This window comes from Aspergillus glaucus (genome assembly GCF_001890805.1).
Source record: "Aspergillus glaucus CBS 516.65 unplaced genomic scaffold ASPGLscaffold_10, whole genome shotgun sequence".
NCBI classification, from domain to species: Eukaryota; Fungi; Ascomycota; class Eurotiomycetes; order Eurotiales; family Aspergillaceae; genus Aspergillus; species Aspergillus glaucus.
In genome coordinates, this window is record NW_019170462.1 from 294,366 (window position 1) to 313,279 (window position 18,914).

Consider the following 18,914-nt stretch of genomic DNA (forward strand, 5'->3'; position numbering starts at 1 on the left):
TTTTTTTTTTTTTTTTTTTTTTTTTTTTTCCCTTTTTTTCCCATTCTTTTTTCTTGTTGTATTACTCCTGCCCCTTGGCGCGTGCCACGAACCTTGAATTACCATAATCGTTTTTGTACTACCATCGCTTCTAATACCTTTGTTCTGGTTGTGGCGTCTTTTTTGACTTTCGGGAGTTGCGGCTTTTGATTTCGCTATTTGTCAGTGTGTCCGAATAAGGAATTATTGTACAGGTTGCATTGCATAATGTACTCGAAGGATCTCCTTTACCCTGCAGCGCCTGACGCGCCTGTCAGAGCCTTGCATGCTGACAGGGACAAGCGAGCAGAATGAGATCTCGTGTAACTGCTTGTCATGCATCTCTCTTTGTTTTCTTTGTCCCCCGTACCTCTACCCCGGGTAATAGAAGAGCTGCTATTTCCGAGAATGAACACCTCGTTCCCTATTACTCCGCAATGCTATTCCAATCACTAGCCCAGATAAACGTCGGGCACCGCCACTGCGTGCCCTTCTCTTTATTCCCACTCGGTCCTAGCGGCCTTTGACAGATCCAGAACGCCCTCCCGCAGTTCAGGCCTGGCTTCTTTGTCGTGAGGCTGATACAAGGTTCCTCGTGGCCGTCACACGTGGGTGGCGGTTTCTTGCTGAACAGTTTGGACCAGTCTTCTTTGCTAACGATGGGGTCGATTACGGTTTCGCTTTCCTGGGATGCGGAGGGGGCGGGTTCATCGATGGATGATGAGTCGTAGGGTTTGGTTGAGTGTCGGGTGTCCTCGGGTTGACTGGAGGATGGGATGCTGCGCTTGGAGGGAGATTCGGGTTGTTCGTTGGCTGTGTTATCAGATGTCTGTGTCGGAGATGGCTTGGAAGGGCTGCTTTTCGGTTTGAAAAAGCCCTTGAGAGTCTTTTGCCCGGGAGTTGACGGAGTTGATGCTTGTGTAGCCATCGATTTTGTGCGCTTTATTGAGGGGGTCGGTGCAGATTCATTTCTCTTGCGAGTAATGCCCTTGGTGATCTTTGTTTCTTCCGTAACTTGGACAGACGGCGTGTTATTTTCATCCAATATCGCGGGTGATTGTGATTCCTTTTCCTGAACCGAAGCAGTTCGTTCCAGCGTCGTAGATACGGTACTCGACTTTTGCACTGGCTTGCGTGTAAACATATCCTTGATGTTTCTCCTTCTGTCGAATTCCGGTATCAACCGTCCGGATATAGGGAGGAGGTACTTGGTTGAGTATTCTTGCCGACGCTTGCCGTTTTGGAACATGCCATGTGGATTCATTACATCCAGTATACTGACAGGATTCCCGTCAATAGTCACTGAGTCCTTGAACGTGGCATAAACCGGACAATGGTCAGATCCCTGCAGTCATTAGCAACCTATCAAATGTTGATTTTCAGACAGAACCAAGATTTACCAATAAACCCTCTTGAATGTTCGAATCACAAAACCATTCTTGCATATCAAGACTACACAGGACATAATCAATCCTTGCACCGAAATTCCCTGGTCGAGCGTTGAGTCTCTGCTCCCAACACGTATACATACCCCTCCGCTCTGGATGGTACGCTCTGCAGATATCATACAGAGCCGGCTTCTCTCGCCCTTCGTCGCGCTCACCAATCACTTTTCCATCAGACAGCAGCTGGTTAAAGATCCGTCTTACCCCAGCAGACACATATTCGTCCTCCGTCGCGACTCCCTTACGGATTGCTTCTCCCGCGTGTGCCGAGTCGATTTCTCCTCGTGCAATGTTAAGATCCCCCGTCACGAATACCTTTTTACCCATGGCGATCAGGTTTCGAACACGGGCGTCCAAAGCTTCGATGAAGTTCTGACGGAATGAATCGCGACTTTCGTCCCGGTTTGCTGGACAGTACGTGCCGATTAGAACGAATGCTGGAAACTCGAGAATGACACAGCGGCCTTCTGAGTCGAGAATTGCTGGATCGACTTCGAACTGGGATAGCTGCTCCAGGGTTGGATAGCCCCCAATCTGTTGTTCCTCGGGAAGTTCTCGGAATGGAGTTGATATGTTGGGTGGACAGAGGACCCCGGCGATGCCTTCTTCTGCGCGGATAGGGGCACATTTCGCATTGCGAGTGTATATGACGACTCCGGAGTAACCTGAAGAAGGGTTAGAATGTTCTATTCAAGCTATAAGCAGTCGAGCATACCCTTTTTCACTCTGGGCAGACTGAAGTAACAATCCCATCCGGGAACCAACACCATGTCATCTCGGAGATCTTTGCGCTGAATTTTGGTTTCTTGAAGGACGACTATATCTGCTTCCAGAGTATCGAACATCGCCTGTTTTGTGTCAATCGAGATTCTGGATGAAGCCGTACAGGGCATACCTCGAATGACCGCTTCCCTCTCCATGGCTCATAGGAGAACGGGTTTCTAAAGACTCAAATGCTTAGCAAAGCATCGAAAGAGCCTTCATGGATTCAATACGCACCGTATCCCATTAACTACCTTTAGTTAGCTATCGAGATCTAAACAATTGAAGGTCACTTACCGTTCCATGTTGTGATGTGAAACCCCATCCCTGCCACGAACCAGCGCGACTCAGAAACAAATCAAGCGTCTCGTTTTCTATATTACAATGGTAGAAATTGCAACCAATGGTGCTAATCAACGCGTCCATAGTACGTAGTTCCGCAAGGAGATAGCACCCGCCACAACCCCGTGACCACACGTGACCTTATTACGGAGTGTCATCGTACTGTGGCTGACACCATTCCGTGGCTAGTGCACGTTAAACCCAATTCAGCGTTCGCCAACAATTCGTGCTAGAATCCCGAACCGCCCGAGCAAGTCCGCCCATCCCACCGTCATATCGCAAAACAGAACGCAACGCCTGCGTCGATTTCACCATGTTCCCCCAGCGCAACGTCTTCCGCTTCTCCCAGCGCGCTGCTCAGCAGCTGCGTGCCGCCGGCCAGCGCCGCTCCAACAGCACCCAGGGCAACTTCCCCTGGGCCGTCGACAACGAGTTCAACCGTGAGCGGGCTGCTGTTAAGCACCACGCTGCTGAGACTAGCGGTGCGTATTTGCAATTTATTTGGTGGATTTGGGGATTGTACCTGTGCTAATGTTTTCTTGCTTGTTTAGACCTCTGGAGGAAGCTCTCTCTCTAGTATGTTAAACCGTTACCCGAAACGAAACAATTGAAATACCTTGCTTGCCATTCGTCCGTCGATGATGTCGTACTTACGATTATGATTGCTAGTGCCGTCCCTCCGTGCGTGATCCTCGCCGCTATCAACGCCTACAACCTCTGGGAGGAGCACTGGGAGCACTGGGCCCACGACACCCCGCTTGAGGAGCGCACCGAGTACCCCTACCAGAACATCCGTGTGAAAAACTTCCCCTTCAGAGATGGTGACAAGGTGAGTTTCCCTCCCCCCTCGGGAATTGGGTCATTGTTACTGACTGGGTTGCTTTTAGACTATCTTGTAAGTTTCCCTTGGTTTTCGGGTCGATATCGGATATCTGTGCCGCCAGACGACATACCCCTGCGGCGGCAAAATCATACGATTTGACGCGCTATCCTGGATAACTGAGTGTTTACTAACAATTCTACAGCTGGAACTCGAGCGTCAACTACCACAACAAGGACAAGCCCACTTAAATTATTCCCAACATGAGCGCATCCAGTGGCAGCCTTCTCGAATCTCGGATCTAGACAGAGAAGGAGACATGTATATTTATCGCAAAAGATTCCAGGAGAATGTAGCCAGAATTGAGCATGGGAGGTTTTCATTACGAATTGAAGAGGAACTAGCAACACTGTCAATCTACAATTTTCTTTTGTTATTGGAATTGTACTCTTCATATCGGTTCGAATAATCATACGTCAATTCTGATATTGTTTATACGAGCCGGCGCATTCCATGGACGTCAAATTAGATCATATGATTGTAAGAAGTCCGGGCATTAGTAATGCAAGCTCAGGTATTCGCCCGCATGTTTGACAGTGGTGTAAAGACCTATTGAAATCAATTTACAAGAGGATATCACGATACTTCAGAACAAGCTCGAGACAGGACCATCGTATAAACTAGACCTCAATAGCACGCTGCTTCCTCAGATCCAAATACTTCGCCGCATAATCATTAGCCAGCACCAAGTCCCCCGTAAGATGCATAACCGTAGCCTTCTTCGCCATCATCTCACACTGCCCCTGTATATCCTCAATCTCCTCGTACTGATCATACGCAAAATCAATATACCCTAGCGCGCGATTCACATACTCCTTCCGCGCAGGCGTATTCCCCTGTCCTTGACTCCACATCCCCCCCGCAATACCCATATTTGCATCCACAAGCAACGAATACGCCCTCGCGGCCAGATCACAATCATCCGTCTCCAGAACCCTCGGCATGATACTCTCAACTAGCTCAGAAACAGCCTCGAACTCGCCCAGACTTAGCAACACCCCTCCCAGCACGCAGATAGCTTCCCACAGGCCCGGGAGGAGTCGCGAGCCGTGCGCGATGCTTGCTGCTCGCATGGCTAGCGAGAAGCCGCGCTGGGGCTGGTCGGTTTTCTCGAGGATGCGGGCTTTCAGACAGAGGAGTTTGACTTGGAAATGGATGTCGAAGTTGTCTTGGTGCATTGTTTGGGCGGCTTTTTCGACGGTTTCGAGGGCTTGGCTGTAGTTGCCTTGACGGATTTGGTGTTCGATTGTAAGGAAGGAGATTAGGGGGGAGATGTCGCTGTCGGGGAGGTGGATGGATTGGAGTTGGGTGACGAGGTGGTCGGCTGCTACTTTGTCGTCGCTGCGGGGGGTTAGTTGTGGGCTTTGTGGGTGAGTGCGTAGACTTACCGGTAGATTTGGCGTTGTAATTGTAGGATTCCTGAGAAGCAGGTCCATTGTTGGTTTGCCTTGAGTGATCGTAGTTTCTCGGGTGCGACCTGTTTCATCAAGGCCGATACATCGCGATACCGGCCTTGTTGGGCTAGCTGTGTATTGTCAGCGAGATTACCTTTAAACGAGCAAAGATTGGTGACATACTAGCTGACAGTTCCGAAAGGTGCTTCTGAGATAGTCTTCAAATGGTGCGTTGTTCGCATAGCATTCTCGAAAGATCTCGCTGCTCAACCATGAGAGATGTGTTACTCCTGCGAATGGTCAGTACTGAAAGCATTATGCCTGTAAAGATATCCGTGTCTTACCAATTCGGGCATAAAGTGCAGTCTGCAGTAATAACTGTGGTCCCATCGAGCTAACATGGTTCTTGGTGACATTTAGATGCGATGCTCGAACCATGTTCTCAACAGCAGAAGCAAGGCTCTCTCCCTGATATCGTTAGAATCCTGACCGTTTCAATACAGGATACACTCACATTTTGCATCTCGAGTTTAGCCTCACTCAACAGCGTAGTGCTCAATAAACTCCACATCTCGGTTTCCTTGGCCTTCGCCTTCAGAAACGCAAGCCCTTCTTTCTCATTGCCCAGCATACCTGTATTCTGGACGTCCTTCATCTGCTCCGGGAATGCTTTGCCAAAGTGATAAAGCCAACTCATACAGAAGTTCAGGCAGTTCACGTCATGGGATTCTCGGGCAATGGAAACGGCCTCCTGCATAGCGGAAACGGCTTCTCCATGGCATCCGAAATCTGCTTGAAGGATGGCCAGGTTGAGCAGTGCATACTGGTAAGCGCTCCGGTCACGGCTGTGCATGGTGTAATCAAAGTAGCGGTGGAGGTTGTCGAATGATGATGGATAGTCTCCTGCTCTCCAGGCGTCGAGGAATCTAGGCTGTTAGCTTCTGCTCAGGTACGAGGCACAAATTGAAAACTTACTTGAGATAGTGTGTCAAGTTGGGAAGTGTCACTCCTGATGATATTATGCGTTCTAATTGCGCTTTCATCTTGTCCGGAACTCTTCCGCCCAGTCCTGCACGTTGTTAGAAGCAATTTTGCATCAGAATAGAAAAGAACAACATACTCTGCAACTCGCCAATCTGAAACTCCAGTAACCGCTCCACATCTCTAGTGCTAACATTCCTTTCATACTCCGTGTCATCGTCCATATTACCGTACACAACCTGAGCAAGATAACTATTTTCATCCAGTTGAAGCTCAAGAAGATTCATATCGATAGAAGCCTGTTCGCTCGACGGATTCTTCTTTGCCCAAACGCGGTACGTCGTCAAACGGTACTTAACAAATCCCTTCCACAAATTAACCGAGTCATGGAACTGCAGTCTCGTAAATTCAAGCTGAGCTCTTCTCACAAACGTGCCTAGAGGCGAGTTCCTCGAAAGACGCATAGGGCCCGTTTCAGGTTCAGGCGCGAGGCCATTGTCTTTGTCACGAATCTGCTCTTCACGGGTCTTGACTAGCATCTTGGATATACCCGCGAAGAAGACCTCGAGTGCGTCGCAGGAATCCAGGGACCAGATCTTCTTGAGGAACAGATCCCATACCGAACGTCCTGGTACGGAGGATGATTGCGCGGAAAGGGTCTTCTCTAGATCTGTGATTGAAACTGTAGCGTCTGTTTCCCATTTCTTTGACGTAGAGATTCCCGTGTCTTCTATGGGGAATAGACACGATACCAGGAATGAGAGGACATGGATGGCGGAGGAGTTGGGGACGACTCCATCTGTGTAGATGGAGATGAGGCACAGCAGTGCAACTTTGGATGGAGTGAGATAGCGGCTCATCTTGGCTATAACATTGGTATCTCCGTTTCAGCTTTTGGTGTTGAACAAGGGCAAGCTCGACACTATGGAGCTTCCGTCGCGTGATGCGACCAATTCGCGTCGAGAGCGCCGCTTCAAGGGCGTTTTTCTTTTCAAAACGAGACAATTGACGATTAGGATATAATCAATAAGCTGAGTGCACCAGAAATATATCAATTAATTGAGAGCTGTCCTCGATCAACTGGACAGAAACAAACACGGAGTTTGGCATGTGAGGAACACTTTCCTGCCTGAGGCCCCGGTTGATGCCCCGCCAAAAATCTTATCGATTCTCCTACATCGGACTTCCAATCAACCCCTCAATCAATCGTAAAACGAGCAATTATGACAGAAGCCTTCACCAACACAGACCTCCAGGGCGCATTGCCTCTCGTCGCCCGGGGCAAGGTCCGCGACTTGTACGAAGTCGACGAGAAGACCCTGCTCTTCATTGCGACTGATCGCATCTCCGCCTACGATGTGATTATGGAGAATGTGAGTCTTCCCTCCTCACCAGCAATCAATGCTGGCGATAGCTAATGAGATGATTTTGACAGGGTGTTCCGAACAAAGGCGTCCTCCTGACTCTCTGCACACGAACGTGGTTCAAGACCCTGACCTCGGCCATTCCCTCGTTGCGCACGCATTTCCTCACTCTCGATCTCCCGCCGCAAATCCCCGAGTCGCTGCGGCCGATGCTCCAGAACCGGAGCATGCAGGTGCGCAAGCTGAAGATTCTTCCTATTGAGGCTATTGTTCGTGGATACATTACTGGTTCTGCGTGGAAGGAATACCAGAAGTCGGGTACTGTGCATGGTATCAAGATTGCTCCCGGGTTGCAGGAGAGCGAGGCCTTCCCCGATGGACCTATCTACACTCCTAGCACCAAGGCTGAGCAGGGCGAGCACGATGAGAACATTCACCCAGACCAAGGTACGCATCCCTTCCCTTGGGTAATTCCAGGCCCCCGTCCTTACTAACTGTGTTTTGCTACAGCCGTTAAAATCATCGGCGAACCCTACGCTTCCACAATCGCCTCTCTGTCGATCCAGCTCTACAAGGCCGCCCACTCCTACGCCCTCGAACGCGGCGTCATCATCGCAGACACGAAGTTCGAATTCGGATTGGACCTGGAGACCAACGAGGTCGTGCTGGCAGACGAAGTCCTGACCCCTGACTCGTCCCGGTTCTGGCCCAAGGATTCCTACAAGCTTGGCTGTGGTCAGTCGAGTTTTGACAAGCAATACCTGCGTGACTGGCTTGTTCAGGAGGGATTGAAGGGCAAGGAAGGTGTTCGGATGAGTGAGGAGGTTGCACAGAAGACTAGCGAGAAGTACAAGGAGGCGTGGGAGAAGATCACTGGTGGTAACTAGATTAGGCGTCGGGAACACTGCGCAGTGCTATATATCTTGAGCTGGATGTTTATAATAAAACCTGAGATACGAAGCCTAGAGCTATAAAAATAAATGTTGCACAATAGTACTTCCTCCTTCAATCCCAAAAGATGGTAAATTATAATACAATTCTATTCGTTATATGATATGTCCTTACTGGTCCCACTCCGAACGGAGTCCCTTAAGACCCTTCGCTTTTGGCCTCTCCTGCTGCTGTCCTTCTGTGCCCTTATCCGTCCAGCCAGATCTCACGCCCTCGTCGACAGGCAGTGCGTCTGCACCGCAGATCAGTCTGTCTTCTTCCGCTTCTTGCTCGCCAATGCCATTCGTGGCCCACATGCGATGAATCCGTAGGTCGAACGGCCCTTCGACCCGATCCGTGAGACCAATTCCAATACTCTTCACCCGTTGACGGAGCAGGGAGGTCTGTGGCTCCATGACAAAGCCATAGTTTGTGCGAACGAAAGCGTTAAACGGCAGGAGGATGGTTTCCCATCCTGTCGAGCCGGAAGTGGTGGCTGAAGCGGAGGACATGACAGTCGACTCGGGCGGGATGTCCGACAGCGACGGAGGGATGCCCTCGGGGTACTTGGTTTCAGCAACCTCTGCTGATTCCGATGCCTCGGCTGATGCGTGTGGTGACAGATGTTCGTCAGAGGTAGAACGGCTCTGAACGCGGTGGTGTCGCGTGTACATTCGGTGTTGGTGGATATCGGTCTCGACGATCGAGTCGGTTTGGATGTTCACGGTATAGCGTCGACCATCGGACTTGACACGAAGGGCCAGGTAGGCGTAGGGGTCAACATCCCAGTACAATCGACCGAATAACCAGAGTCCTCGGTCCCTGTTCCGAAACGCGGCGTATCCTGTTCAATTACGACATTGTCAACTCCCGCCCCCGGTATCAGCCACCGACCAAAAATCCATACCTGTCCGTTCCACCCTCCAGTTATTGGGAAGCTTTGTCGAAATGTTTCCATGGAATCTCGCATGACCAGGTGTGTTCGAGGAAGGGTCTTCCGGTACATAGTCCAAGCTCGCTGTGCTGAATCCTCCGACGGCACGGTCGGCCATTGTCTTGCATCCCGCGACTGACCCTTCGTCTTCGAAATCGAGCATCGTATAGGGTTTCGTAGGAGTATGAAGGCCTTCGGTGTTCCAAGCTGTATGATGGACCGACCGTGTTAGCGGATGCAGGACGCGGGGAATGGAAGCCGGGACGCACCGATTTTTGAGAGGCGACTGAGCTCGTCTGCGCTGCGCTTGAAGAAGCCGGCCGGCTTCGCAGCCATGCATCTGGCTGTAGGAATCATTTTGAGAGCTCACGATTCCCAGGGCGGGTGTGTGGAAGTGACAAGAGAGGAGGATGAAGAGCGAAGAGGAGAGGAAGCCGAGAGCTGCAGGATGATGTCCCTCCGACGGTTGGCGCTAAACCCGATGCATCAGTTGATCGACGATCAGCCGATGATAAGATCGATAATTCCGACTTCAAGGAGGGGAGAGTGTCTCTATCCCCACCACGAAGACTCAGTCCGACACATGATGGATGGTCTGCTCTTGGCTGTCAGGTAAGTCGTCGTATCTGTCAGCGTGCTTCAGGTTAGCTGACACTGCTCACTTCAGGGGATTGCATCTCGTCCCTGGCTCCGAATCATTGGGGGTTCCATATGTTCCTAGAATGGGGTTTCCTCCTTCGGTCAGAACGATGTGCTTGATGAGGATAGATTTACGATAATTTTTTATCCGGGGAGACGAAGCATCGACAATGAGATGAAGAGGGCTCAAAAGCGATACTACCAGTCCCGGAATGTTGATTTGTCGGCTAGACAATCCCATCTATCGTCAGAGAAGAGCCTCCCAGCATCTTCGCTTCGTTAGATCCTGAAACATCGCTTCCATAGGGCTGGCACTTAACTTCATCGACATGCTATATCGCCTTAATTGAACACCTTGCCAATGGGTAGCAACAATGCTCTTACAACTGCCAACTTCGCTTGATTAACAAGCCTTTGTTTTTTAAGATACGACTCTTCTACAGAACTACTCATCTCGAGCCTTGAGGATGTCTGTAATTCAAGATGTCGGTGTCAGCCTGGCGGTCTTGACTCTCATTATCGTCATCGTTTTCTGTTTTGAGGCTCCGAAGAAAATTCTTACAGTCAGGCTTAGAGTTTGCTTTAGGGCTGGCTGCCTCCTTGCCATGAGACTGCCTTCCTTTTTCGCTTATTTTATTCTCTTTTTGGGGCCCGATTGGAGAATTTGTCTGGTTCAGGCTTCCGCTCATAGTCCTGTCACCTGTCCAGGAACCATACTTAGTCCGCTCGAATCGTCATGATAAAGCTATATCGCCTCCGATTTAATAGAGAGGATGCCTACGTTTGTTGCCTACTGAAAGGGTAAAAATACCCGCCCATCTTCTGTCCTGTTCTTGCTTTCACCATCCATCTTCACTCTACTCATTCTCGAGCGTGCAGCATTCTTTACCTGCTCGCTTCATCGGTCTACTTGCTACTCGCTTCGTTAGCATTTAAGACTCAGCATGCCTTCCTTTGATCCCGCTGTTGCTCCTTTCATCATCAATACAAACGCCATCAGCCACACCAATGGCAAATATAGCAGCAACATGAACGCCAATGTCAATGGAAATGGCAATCTCAACGGCACTGCCAACGAGAATGGAAGTGTCAATGGCAACGCCAATGGAAACGGAAATGCCAACGCCAACAGCAATGGCAATGGCTCTGACATTGGTAACGGCTCTAACAGCCCAAACAGCACCAGTGCCAACGCCAGCCCTAGTCCCAGCCACAGTTCCAATAACAGCCATAGAGGCAGCGGCCACAACAGCCCAGCCAATAGGCCAATCCGTCCTGACAGAAAGAACTGCGCTCCTACGGCTAGCAATGCTCAGGGCCTGTTCCCTCCTGCAGCTTGTGTCTTTGTTGGAAAGTAAGTATTCGATTCCGGTTACATTTCCAATGTATCCACGCTAACCCTAGCCAGTCTTTCGACCAGAGTGCCTCTTGAGAAGCAAGGCAAGGAACTGGGGGCAAAGTTCTCTACTATTGGTCCATGCTACGTTAAGACCAATGTGGACAGGAAAAAGGAACTCCCTTCTGCGTTTGTTCAGTTCGAGGTAAGTTGTGGAGTCTCTTGATCATATCTCATTACTCTTGCTAACCAGGAATAGAAATCCGAACATGCCGAGACCGCCTTGACATGGCATAATACTATGCAGCTCCACGACCGCCTGCTGCGGGTTGAAGTGAGCAAAGCGATAAGTAAGTTAAACTTAGCCCAGATGCTTCTGATCCCAAAGAGCTAACGTGTACTTCACAGGAACTGGCATCATGGGCTATCGCAATGGAAATTCCATTACCCTGGATGCTGTACGCGAAGCTTTGCTAGGACGGGGAGCCCTCGATTATTGTACCACAGGGTGCACTACAAGTGGCATTACTGTCAGCAAAGTCGTCTTCTCCTTTGTGGGCGATTACCAGGATGCAATGAGGGTAAGTGATCTTGCACCATACCCTAAGACGAAGTCTCAACACTAACACTTTTTTACAGCATTTCCAAAATAATCCCGACATTTATCTCAAAGCGGATTATGGAATAAGGCCCATTTATCCCCCTTCCCCTCCTCCGCTGCCACAGTACTCGCAGCTCCAGCCCCCCTACTACCCTCCGGCGCCCGCACCGGCCCCTTACACTCAGGTACCCTATACTCAGGGACCTGGAACTTATCCCACGGTGTCTTACGCCCAGGCGCCCCCTCCTCCCCCTCCTTTCCCTCCTTTCCCTTCTTTCCCCAATTACACCAATTGGACTTGTCGTCAGGAGCAATTTCCTCCTCAACATTATCAGTGGTCTTGCGGCCAGGGATCCTACCCTCCTTACGCTCAGGGATCCTGGTGCCCTCCGTATTGGTCCGAGCCACCCCACCACGTCGCTGAAGCACCCAACCCAAATACGCACACTCAGACACTCCACCCTGGGATGTTCTTCCCGCCAGAGCCCTGGTCTGAGGAGCATTATGCTGCGACGGCTTCCCAGGATCCCGGCTCCCAGTCTGCGCAAGCGCAACTCACCGTCTCTCAATCCACTCAACCTGCGAATGGGAATGAACTGACCCCGCCTTCTTCCCCCGAAATGGAAGAGAAGACGACGGAGGAGGAACAGGCTGGTGAGAAGACTGTCACTGAGGAAAGCACCGAGGAAAAGGAGGAAGAGAAGAAAGAGGAAGAAGCGGAGAATGAAAAGGACGAAAAGAAATGGCCACTCGTTGTGGGATAAGAATTCCCTTTTCTATTTCGAGGTCTTTTGAATGGCTATGGTATGTGTGTGCGTGAGTGTTATGTGATGCGGTGGTGCACAAGTTTGGAAAACCAGTATGGTTGATTGCTTATATATAACCAAGAAAACAAGAGAATCAAAATACCTTTCAAGACCTCATTTCTGTTGTCCCTCTTAGTAGGTTCAAAATTTGTAGTAAAGCTATGACTTTGCCGACAGTCTCAGGCTCGTCGATGGTGCTGCTGGATCAGCTACGAAAAGGTCGTGGTGTATCGAACCTCGATCCTTTGAAACGACCATAAATTAAAAAAAAATTAGAGAAGCTCAGTGAGCACGATTGAAAAGGTGAAGGTAGCAAAGACTCTAGATGTTCCAGTATGTATAAAGTATGCAAGCAACAAAAGAGACAGGGACAATGCAATATACATATGCATATGGTATCAAGATAAAAAAAAAATTAATCAAGTACAAGACAATGCAATCAAACAGAAAGAACCTATTTACAAAACAATAAAATAAAATAAATTAACACCCATCATGGCTGATATGCAAATATCCGTTCATATATCATATAAATAACTCAAGCCCTAATGCGCCTGGCATCGAAATACCGCAGGCTGATCGCGGTATCGTTCACGCCCGCCAGCGGGGCAGCATCTTCCAGTAACTCCCATGGACGGATGTGGTATGCACCAACAATTCGGCCACGGTGTTGGAGACGGAGACTGTTCGACATGCAGTTCGGTCGTTCTGCTGAGGGCAATCCCGCAGACAGACTTGGCGATGGCGCCGCAGCGGCGGCGGGGGCTTGTGTTTGTGACGGTGTTGGAGTTGAGCCCGAGGCAGCGGGTGAAGGTAGTGATGCTGGTTGTGCGGAGTTTGCAGAAGCACCATAGCCAGGTAGCGGGCCGAGGAGATAAAGGAAGCGCGAGTCGTTCTGGAACTGCGCGAAAGGAGGGCATTTCTCCTTGAGGAAACGGGCGCAGTGGTGGCGCGCTTCGTCGGGGAAGATGTCGATGAGTGAAGCTGCGACGTCTAGCGCGTGCGTCTGGAGAAGGATACCGGGGCATGGTCGGTAGTCATCGGGTTGGTGGGGGTGGGGGAAGTAATCCGCTGTCGGAAAGAGACGCAGGAGACTGTTGGGGAAGCGCGCGAGTGCAATGGAGAAGATTGAGATCAGGATGCGGGTTTGCTCCTGCAGGCTAGTTGGTTTAGTAGACGAGGTGAATGCAGACCGGTGGATAACAACCATCCTTAGGAGGACAGAGAACCAGAACGCAAGGCCTCGTTCGAAATTCGAACCGGCTGTGTTCTGTTGACCTTCTCCACTGGTATCGTTCCTGTTCTCGGCGAAATTCGTGAAATTGGTTTGCATGACCACGAATTTGTTGAGCAGAAGATCCATCTTCTCGACGAGAACGGGGGCGATTGATGGTACACCAGACTCCGGAACGCTATATGCCAGTTCTTCGATGATCATCAAGTAGATTCTTGCAGTCTCAATTGCGTTTGTGTAGTTGACAGAAGAAAACCCATTCTCGTCAGCTGAAGCTTCCAGCGGCAGCATCGGAACCGACAAGAACTCCTTCTCAGCGCGTTCTCGAATCTGTAAAAATTAGAAAATTGGTCCAGAAGTAAGAAACGCGGGTTGCAGTGTCATACCTGTCGTACAGCATCCTGATTCATCAAGGCGACTAGACCAACCCAATTGGACCTCTTCGAGCGAGAATCTTCCACCGCCATCTTGAACATGACATCCACAACTCCATTCTTGACCTCCTCCCCAGACGCTACATTGAACAGCATCTGAAGTTTCAGCTGGCAAAATGGAAGGGAGAAGTCACTGGTCATGCTAATCACCCTCTCGGCCTCGGACAGATTGTTTTCAGCTTGACTTGCTGAGTCGAGACCAAGAAGGCGATCGAGCGCATTCTGCAGAGCGACCCGAAACGCTGGTTGCTGGTCAGTGAGCTTTTGCATAGACTGCTGAGCTGCGTTGCCGGGCTCGTTCGTAAGCAGATCACAGAGCAAGATAACCATGCTTGTCTCCAAGTGGTTCTGTGTTGGATCGGGCGACGGTCCTTTGTTTTGTTCAGTCGAAGCTACAGCACCACGGATAACCTCAAGCGTCTCTTCCAGGTGTTTGGTTCGAAACTCATGTTGCGCCAGGTAGAATCGATAGGTTACCTAAACAGAAATCAGTTAGATAAAGATCAAACAGCTAGACTGTTGAGAACATACCAAATCACGACATCCATCCTGCGTTGTGGAAGGAGCAAGGAGCTCAAAGAGGTCCATTTGCAGTTCATCCACGTTAGGAACAGAGGCCGGCTTAACCTGCAAAAGCTTTTTCACCAGAGACAGAAAAGCCTGTATAGTCACGCACCCCACTCCGATAAGTGGAGGAAGACTCTTGAAAAACTCGGTCCGGTCAGACATTTTCAAAGCCCCGCAAACCCAGCGGACCAACCTGGCATCGAAAGGCTTTGGATGGAAGGGTCTCAAATGCGCAAGATACCTGCAAGCATCATTTGCGGACAACTTCGTTTGCCCATCTCCCATGTCGAGTACTTTAACAAGCGCGTCGAAGATAGCATCCATCGTTGGCTCGTCCATGCCACTCCCTGACGATAGGAACTGATCCAACTTCTCAAGGAATGAGGGGTCGGTTTCATAGACTGTGTCTGGGATGTGGTCTGAAAGTGGTGACGGTGCTGCTTGGGCAGACCTGTTCTCGATCCGAGAAAGATCTTGACGAAGGATAGCAACCGTATTGTACTCATTGGGGAGCTGGAGGCCGAGTTCGATGAGCGAGTAGATCAGATCTAGGTCTGCCGTTCCGAGTCGCTTGAGAAGCGAATACGCATCGACAAGCCTCCGAAAAAGATCCGTTGCAGCACCAATAACATTAAACGAATCGCAGTGGTAATTAACGGTATCAGCAGCAGAAGCCAAAACAATGTTGTCGTCACTGCTGGCGGCCTGCTTGACTACATCCGCAAGCATGGAAATGTCGCCAAAGCTCTCGAGGAGGCCGCGAATTTCGTAGAACTCGTCAGGAGTCAGGGAAGACACTTTCAAATCGGTGAGGAACGGCACGCCGGAAATCGACCTAACAGGGTTAGGATTAGTGATACACACACAACTAGATAAGGCGGAACTTACCTGGTCGGGTCCCGGCAGTGCTGAGCAACTGCATGACGAATCCATTGTCCAATTTCAGACTTGACTGCCCACGTCAAACTCTGGTAAGCGGGTTCAAAAGTAGAATCAGCCTCATAACCGCCAAATACCCTTGGAAGGCGTGTGGCGATAAAGCTTTTGACTTGAGCAATGGTCGTAGCTTCCTCGGATGAAGCGATCCCAACGCGTACCAACAAAGTATCACGAAGGTTGCGTACATGCTCCGGCAGATGGCTCACTGGAAGGTGCGATAGGAGTCCGACACCACCTGGAATAATCTGCCTTTCTGTGAGCGGGTGAGACTGGGACAAACTGGGCGGACAACTCACGTTGTGATCAGATAGAGAATCCCTCGACACGCCCTTGGCCATAAGCCACTGTAGGTATCGACCGACAGAGAACGTTTGGGATCTGACCAGCTCCGAGATTGCGTGGTAGACCATGTCCATATTTTCGTTGGCCTTAGGGCTGTCGCTGAGAAAACCAAGGATATGGGAATCCACGTCGATACAGGCCATCTTCCATTTCCGCAGGAGACGAACAGCAATATATACACGACGAAGACCATGGCGGAAAGGAGTAGCAGTCCATTCCAACAACTTGTATATAAGCGTATCCCTGTCTTCAAAAGTGTCTAGACAGGCAACAGAGACTGAGGATATATCGTGCGCAGTGCGTATAGAATCGAACAAGCGGATGATATGTTGTTGCTGTTGTTGTCCCGAGCGGTGCGCAGCGCTTTGGCAGCGCATGGGCCGTTGTACTCGTATATTGCGTTCTGCGATATTCTGAAAAATCGCCCTGTCCACCTTGTCGTCCAGATCCAAAGACGAAGAAACAAGATTTCGATAAGTGGCCCAAGAGGTTGGAAGTATAGCTGAAGATGTATGTTCGCGAACAAGCCTTTTGACGTAGAGAGACAGACGGTCTATAAGCGGCTTGAGGGCTCCAGCGTGTTCGGATTTGCTGACCTGAGTCAACTTTGCAAGTAACAGCTCTGCTAGTCGGCGCCCACGTTTCCTATATCGCATTATACTGTCCCAGTATATACCCAGCATCAGAAGCCACACCGGCAAGGTTTTAAGAGGTGCCGCTTCGAGGCATAACAAAAACCATCCGGTGTAGTGGTCGTGGTCCAGCAGGTTCTCATGAAACAGACGAGCGGTCAGGCTAACCGCATAAGTCATCTTCATTTTCCAGTCGGCCGTTCCACAAGCAGCGATGACAGTTTCGAGAAACTGCTGCACGTTCACAGTCCAATCCCGAACCCATTTGGCTTCCAAACCAACTGCCAATGGGCCACTGGTGCCTTTCCGTTTGAATGCGCGGATTTCGTTGGCACCAACACACTTTGCCAGCCATACTGCTCGCGCCACAGGTACCCATTTGCCCAAGCACTGGTCGAGAAGTACCTTGCCCCTGATGCCATGAGGTATGGTGCGACTCAGCCGACGCAATGGAACGGCTGGATTTGCCAAATCGCGAAGCCAGCTCTCACGTTTATTATCCGTCAGGGTAACTCGAGGGGGAGGCTTGAAGGTCGAAGAAGTAGCAACCGTGTTGTGGTTCTGTCTCTTCTCAAAGGCGGAGGCGAAAACCGACGAGAGCATTTGCAATCCGGAACGATGCTTTAGCTGGGCATACAACGACGGACGTGCGGTATTCGACTCGTTCTGCGAAACTTGGGTACGATCGTAATATCCTTGCTTCGCCGTCTGTTCGTTGAGAACGTCTTCTGGGTGGTTTCCGGTCCATGGCGAGAAGTCCGCGACTTCTGGAGAAGGTAACTTTCAGTTAGACGCGTATTCTTTGGTCAGTTTTAGAAAACAGCAGGGACACTCACTCTCGCCTTTCAACGCAGGAGCCGCAGGAGGAGTTTCAATCCGATATGGCGTGGTCTGTACCGCTTTCACGGGCGAGCTGTCTCTCGACCTACCACTCAAGGGTCTTTGAGGAACAAATCGCCATGGAGGAGTAGGCAAAGGAGGCGGCGACGCCGGTTTTCCACCCTGCGAAAGTGCTGCCGCATTGTCCCCATAGACATCTCCCACACCCGGTGTCTCGGATACCAAGGACTGGAAAGACCAGACCGGCCTGCCACGCCACGAGGCTGTCGAGGGTGGCCTCGGGGTTGTAGGACCCCCCGGAGCACTCCTCAAATCTCCCCCACCAACACCAGGCACCGGACTGGCCGTCCCGCTGGACCTCCCAGTGGGTATATCTAGTCGTGGTCGCTTCGCGGGTGGTTCCCTCTCTTGCGCATCTTCGCCGCTGGTCAAGTCGATGACAGTCGGCTGTTGTCTGAATTGCGCCTGGGGCACGGGCGTCGGCAGATTCGCATCGGACTGGGCGAGGGCTTGAAAGGTTTTCGGCTGTCCGGAGGCAGTATTGACGGCGCGCAGGGGATGATGACCCCGGGGTTGGGCGCCGGCGGAAGAAAGAGGGATCATCTCAGGTTCATGGTGTGTACCCAAGCGCCGGAAATTCGGATCATTTGAGGATGAGGGATGGAATTAGACCGATAGAAACGTCAAGTCACCGATGAGGCTCTGTAGATTCGGACAATAATATAAAAAAGACAGTAACTCGACTCCGTGGGAAAAAGGGAGGCGGATAGCTGAAAGACAGGCTTATCGTGAACTCGGCCGGTAAATAGCGACAGTCACAAAAAAACAGGTCGGGGAAACAGCGGAAATAGTGCGGGATGCACAACAGGGAAATATGCAACGAACTCGACGGGTAAGCAATAATAATGAAATGTAGGGGAGGTCTCTGTAGCACTTGGGTTGGTTTCGCTTTTCCCGATTTTGGTACCGGAGATCGCCTCAATAAGCGCTAAGGGTTGGCATTCCTACGGGGGGATCTGTTCTCAGTACTATGTACTATGTATTTATTTATATCCACGCTATGTTCAGGGTTTATGGTGTTATCACACTTCTTTATCAGGCCATAAGAGAGTTGGGAGCCAGTGGGATTCCCCCGGTAACTCTTGCATGATTCCCGCCGCCGGGTATGCTCTGTTATGCCTCCGGTGGCATGATGCCGTGGGCTGACACTGTCCATGCATTGGCCATACACCTGACTGATGTATAGATACCATACATGGTAGTGCCTGATATGTGCCCAGAAGATGATCTCGAGTCTGGAACATACTTGTACGGAGTAGAATAAAGCCGTATAACTGTACTACGTGATAGACCAAACTGAGTAATGCCAACAAACCCGATAGCATATCAATCTGATATATCATATGTATGCCGTTTTCTATCAATTCTTGCAGCAATGACTATCTCTGTTCCGATATACGGAGTACAAATGGTCGAATGCTTGTATGTATGCTG

General features: G+C 50.4%; 7 protein-coding genes across 7 annotated transcripts; 4 read left to right on the forward strand and 3 right to left on the reverse strand.

The window, feature by feature from the left end:
• Positions 1 to 2,880: 2,880 nt before the first annotated feature.
• On the forward strand, positions 2,881 to 3,788 carry ASPGLDRAFT_149347 (cytochrome c oxidase subunit VIa; the record flags this gene model as incomplete). The annotated part of the gene is made up of 5 exons (XM_022542028.1): positions 2,881 to 3,049; positions 3,119 to 3,143; positions 3,237 to 3,396; positions 3,455 to 3,462; positions 3,593 to 3,788. The coding sequence occupies 5 exons, from the start codon at positions 2,881 to 2,883 to the stop codon at positions 3,636 to 3,638; spliced, it is 408 nt and encodes a 135-aa protein (XP_022400882.1). The 3' UTR covers positions 3,639 to 3,788.
• A 279-nt stretch (positions 3,789 to 4,067) lies between these two features.
• ASPGLDRAFT_126686 (putative anaphase-promoting complex subunit Apc5) lies at positions 4,068 to 6,682 on the reverse strand (the record flags this gene model as incomplete). The annotated part of the gene is made up of 7 exons (XM_022540661.1): positions 4,068 to 4,788; positions 4,836 to 4,972; positions 5,025 to 5,131; positions 5,186 to 5,309; positions 5,356 to 5,767; positions 5,817 to 5,910; positions 5,962 to 6,682. The coding sequence occupies 7 exons, from the start codon at positions 6,680 to 6,682 to the stop codon at positions 4,068 to 4,070; spliced, it is 2,316 nt and encodes a 771-aa protein (XP_022400883.1).
• A 363-nt stretch (positions 6,683 to 7,045) lies between these two features.
• Positions 7,046 to 8,073, forward strand: ASPGLDRAFT_126756 (phosphoribosylaminoimidazolesuccinocarboxamide synthase; the record flags this gene model as incomplete). The annotated part of the gene is made up of 3 exons (XM_022540672.1): positions 7,046 to 7,195; positions 7,258 to 7,633; positions 7,697 to 8,073. The coding sequence occupies 3 exons, from the start codon at positions 7,046 to 7,048 to the stop codon at positions 8,071 to 8,073; spliced, it is 903 nt and encodes a 300-aa protein (XP_022400884.1).
• Positions 8,074 to 8,247: 174 nt separating this feature from the next.
• ASPGLDRAFT_66467 (CIA30 family protein) lies at positions 8,248 to 9,407 on the reverse strand (the record flags this gene model as incomplete). The annotated part of the gene is made up of 3 exons (XM_022549020.1): positions 8,248 to 8,960; positions 9,024 to 9,257; positions 9,320 to 9,407. The coding sequence occupies 3 exons, from the start codon at positions 9,405 to 9,407 to the stop codon at positions 8,248 to 8,250; spliced, it is 1,035 nt and encodes a 344-aa protein (XP_022400885.1).
• A 586-nt stretch (positions 9,408 to 9,993) lies between these two features.
• ASPGLDRAFT_300485 (uncharacterized protein) lies at positions 9,994 to 10,587 on the forward strand. Its single transcript, XM_022543906.1, has 2 exons — positions 9,994 to 10,490; positions 10,569 to 10,587. Exon 1 carries the CDS (start codon positions 10,157 to 10,159, stop codon positions 10,427 to 10,429), a length of 273 nt encoding a protein of 90 aa, XP_022400886.1. The 5' UTR covers positions 9,994 to 10,156; the 3' UTR covers positions 10,430 to 10,490; positions 10,569 to 10,587.
• On the forward strand, positions 10,525 to 12,545 carry ASPGLDRAFT_57912 (uncharacterized protein). Its single transcript, XM_022548287.1, has 5 exons — positions 10,525 to 11,043; positions 11,098 to 11,230; positions 11,285 to 11,375; positions 11,434 to 11,606; positions 11,665 to 12,545. The coding sequence occupies exons 1-5, from the start codon at positions 10,634 to 10,636 to the stop codon at positions 12,388 to 12,390; spliced, it is 1,533 nt and encodes a 510-aa protein (XP_022400887.1). The 5' UTR covers positions 10,525 to 10,633; the 3' UTR covers positions 12,391 to 12,545.
• Positions 12,546 to 12,721: 176 nt separating this feature from the next.
• On the reverse strand, positions 12,722 to 18,439 carry ASPGLDRAFT_57913 (mediator of RNA polymerase II transcription subunit 12). The gene is made up of 6 exons (XM_022548288.1): positions 17,417 to 18,439; positions 15,903 to 17,347; positions 15,556 to 15,851; positions 14,632 to 15,502; positions 14,053 to 14,577; positions 12,722 to 13,996 (listed from the first exon to the last, which is right to left on the reverse strand). The coding sequence occupies exons 1-6, from the start codon at positions 18,021 to 18,023 to the stop codon at positions 12,971 to 12,973; spliced, it is 4,770 nt and encodes a 1,589-aa protein (XP_022400888.1). The 5' UTR covers positions 18,024 to 18,439; the 3' UTR covers positions 12,722 to 12,970.
• Positions 18,440 to 18,914: the final 475 nt, after the last annotated feature.

Excerpts from the sequence above, each read along its gene's own strand:
- ASPGLDRAFT_300485 (XM_022543906.1), top strand. The coding sequence starts at position 10,157 with ATGTCTGTAATTCAAGATGTCGGTGTCAGCCTGGCGGTCTTGACTCTC.
- ASPGLDRAFT_57912 (XM_022548287.1), top strand. The coding sequence starts at position 10,634 with ATGCCTTCCTTTGATCCCGCTGTTGCTCCTTTCATCATCAATACAAAC. Across the intron at positions 11,231-11,284 it reads CTGCGTTTGTTCAGTTCGAG|AAATCCGAACATGCCGAGAC; the intron begins GTAAGTTGTGGA and ends AACCAGGAATAG. Across the intron at positions 11,376-11,433 it reads TGAAGTGAGCAAAGCGATAA|GAACTGGCATCATGGGCTAT; the intron begins GTAAGTTAAACT and ends TGTACTTCACAG.
- ASPGLDRAFT_57913 (XM_022548288.1), bottom strand. The coding sequence starts at position 18,023 with ATGATCCCTCTTTCTTCCGCCGGCGCCCAACCCCGGGGTCATCATCCC. Across the intron at positions 17,348-17,416 it reads TCCTGCGTTGAAAGGCGAGA|AAGTCGCGGACTTCTCGCCA; the intron begins GTGAGTGTCCCT and ends TACCTTCTCCAG. Across the intron at positions 15,852-15,902 it reads ATTCTCTATCTGATCACAAC|ATTATTCCAGGTGGTGTCGG; the intron begins GTGAGTTGTCCG and ends ACAGAAAGGCAG.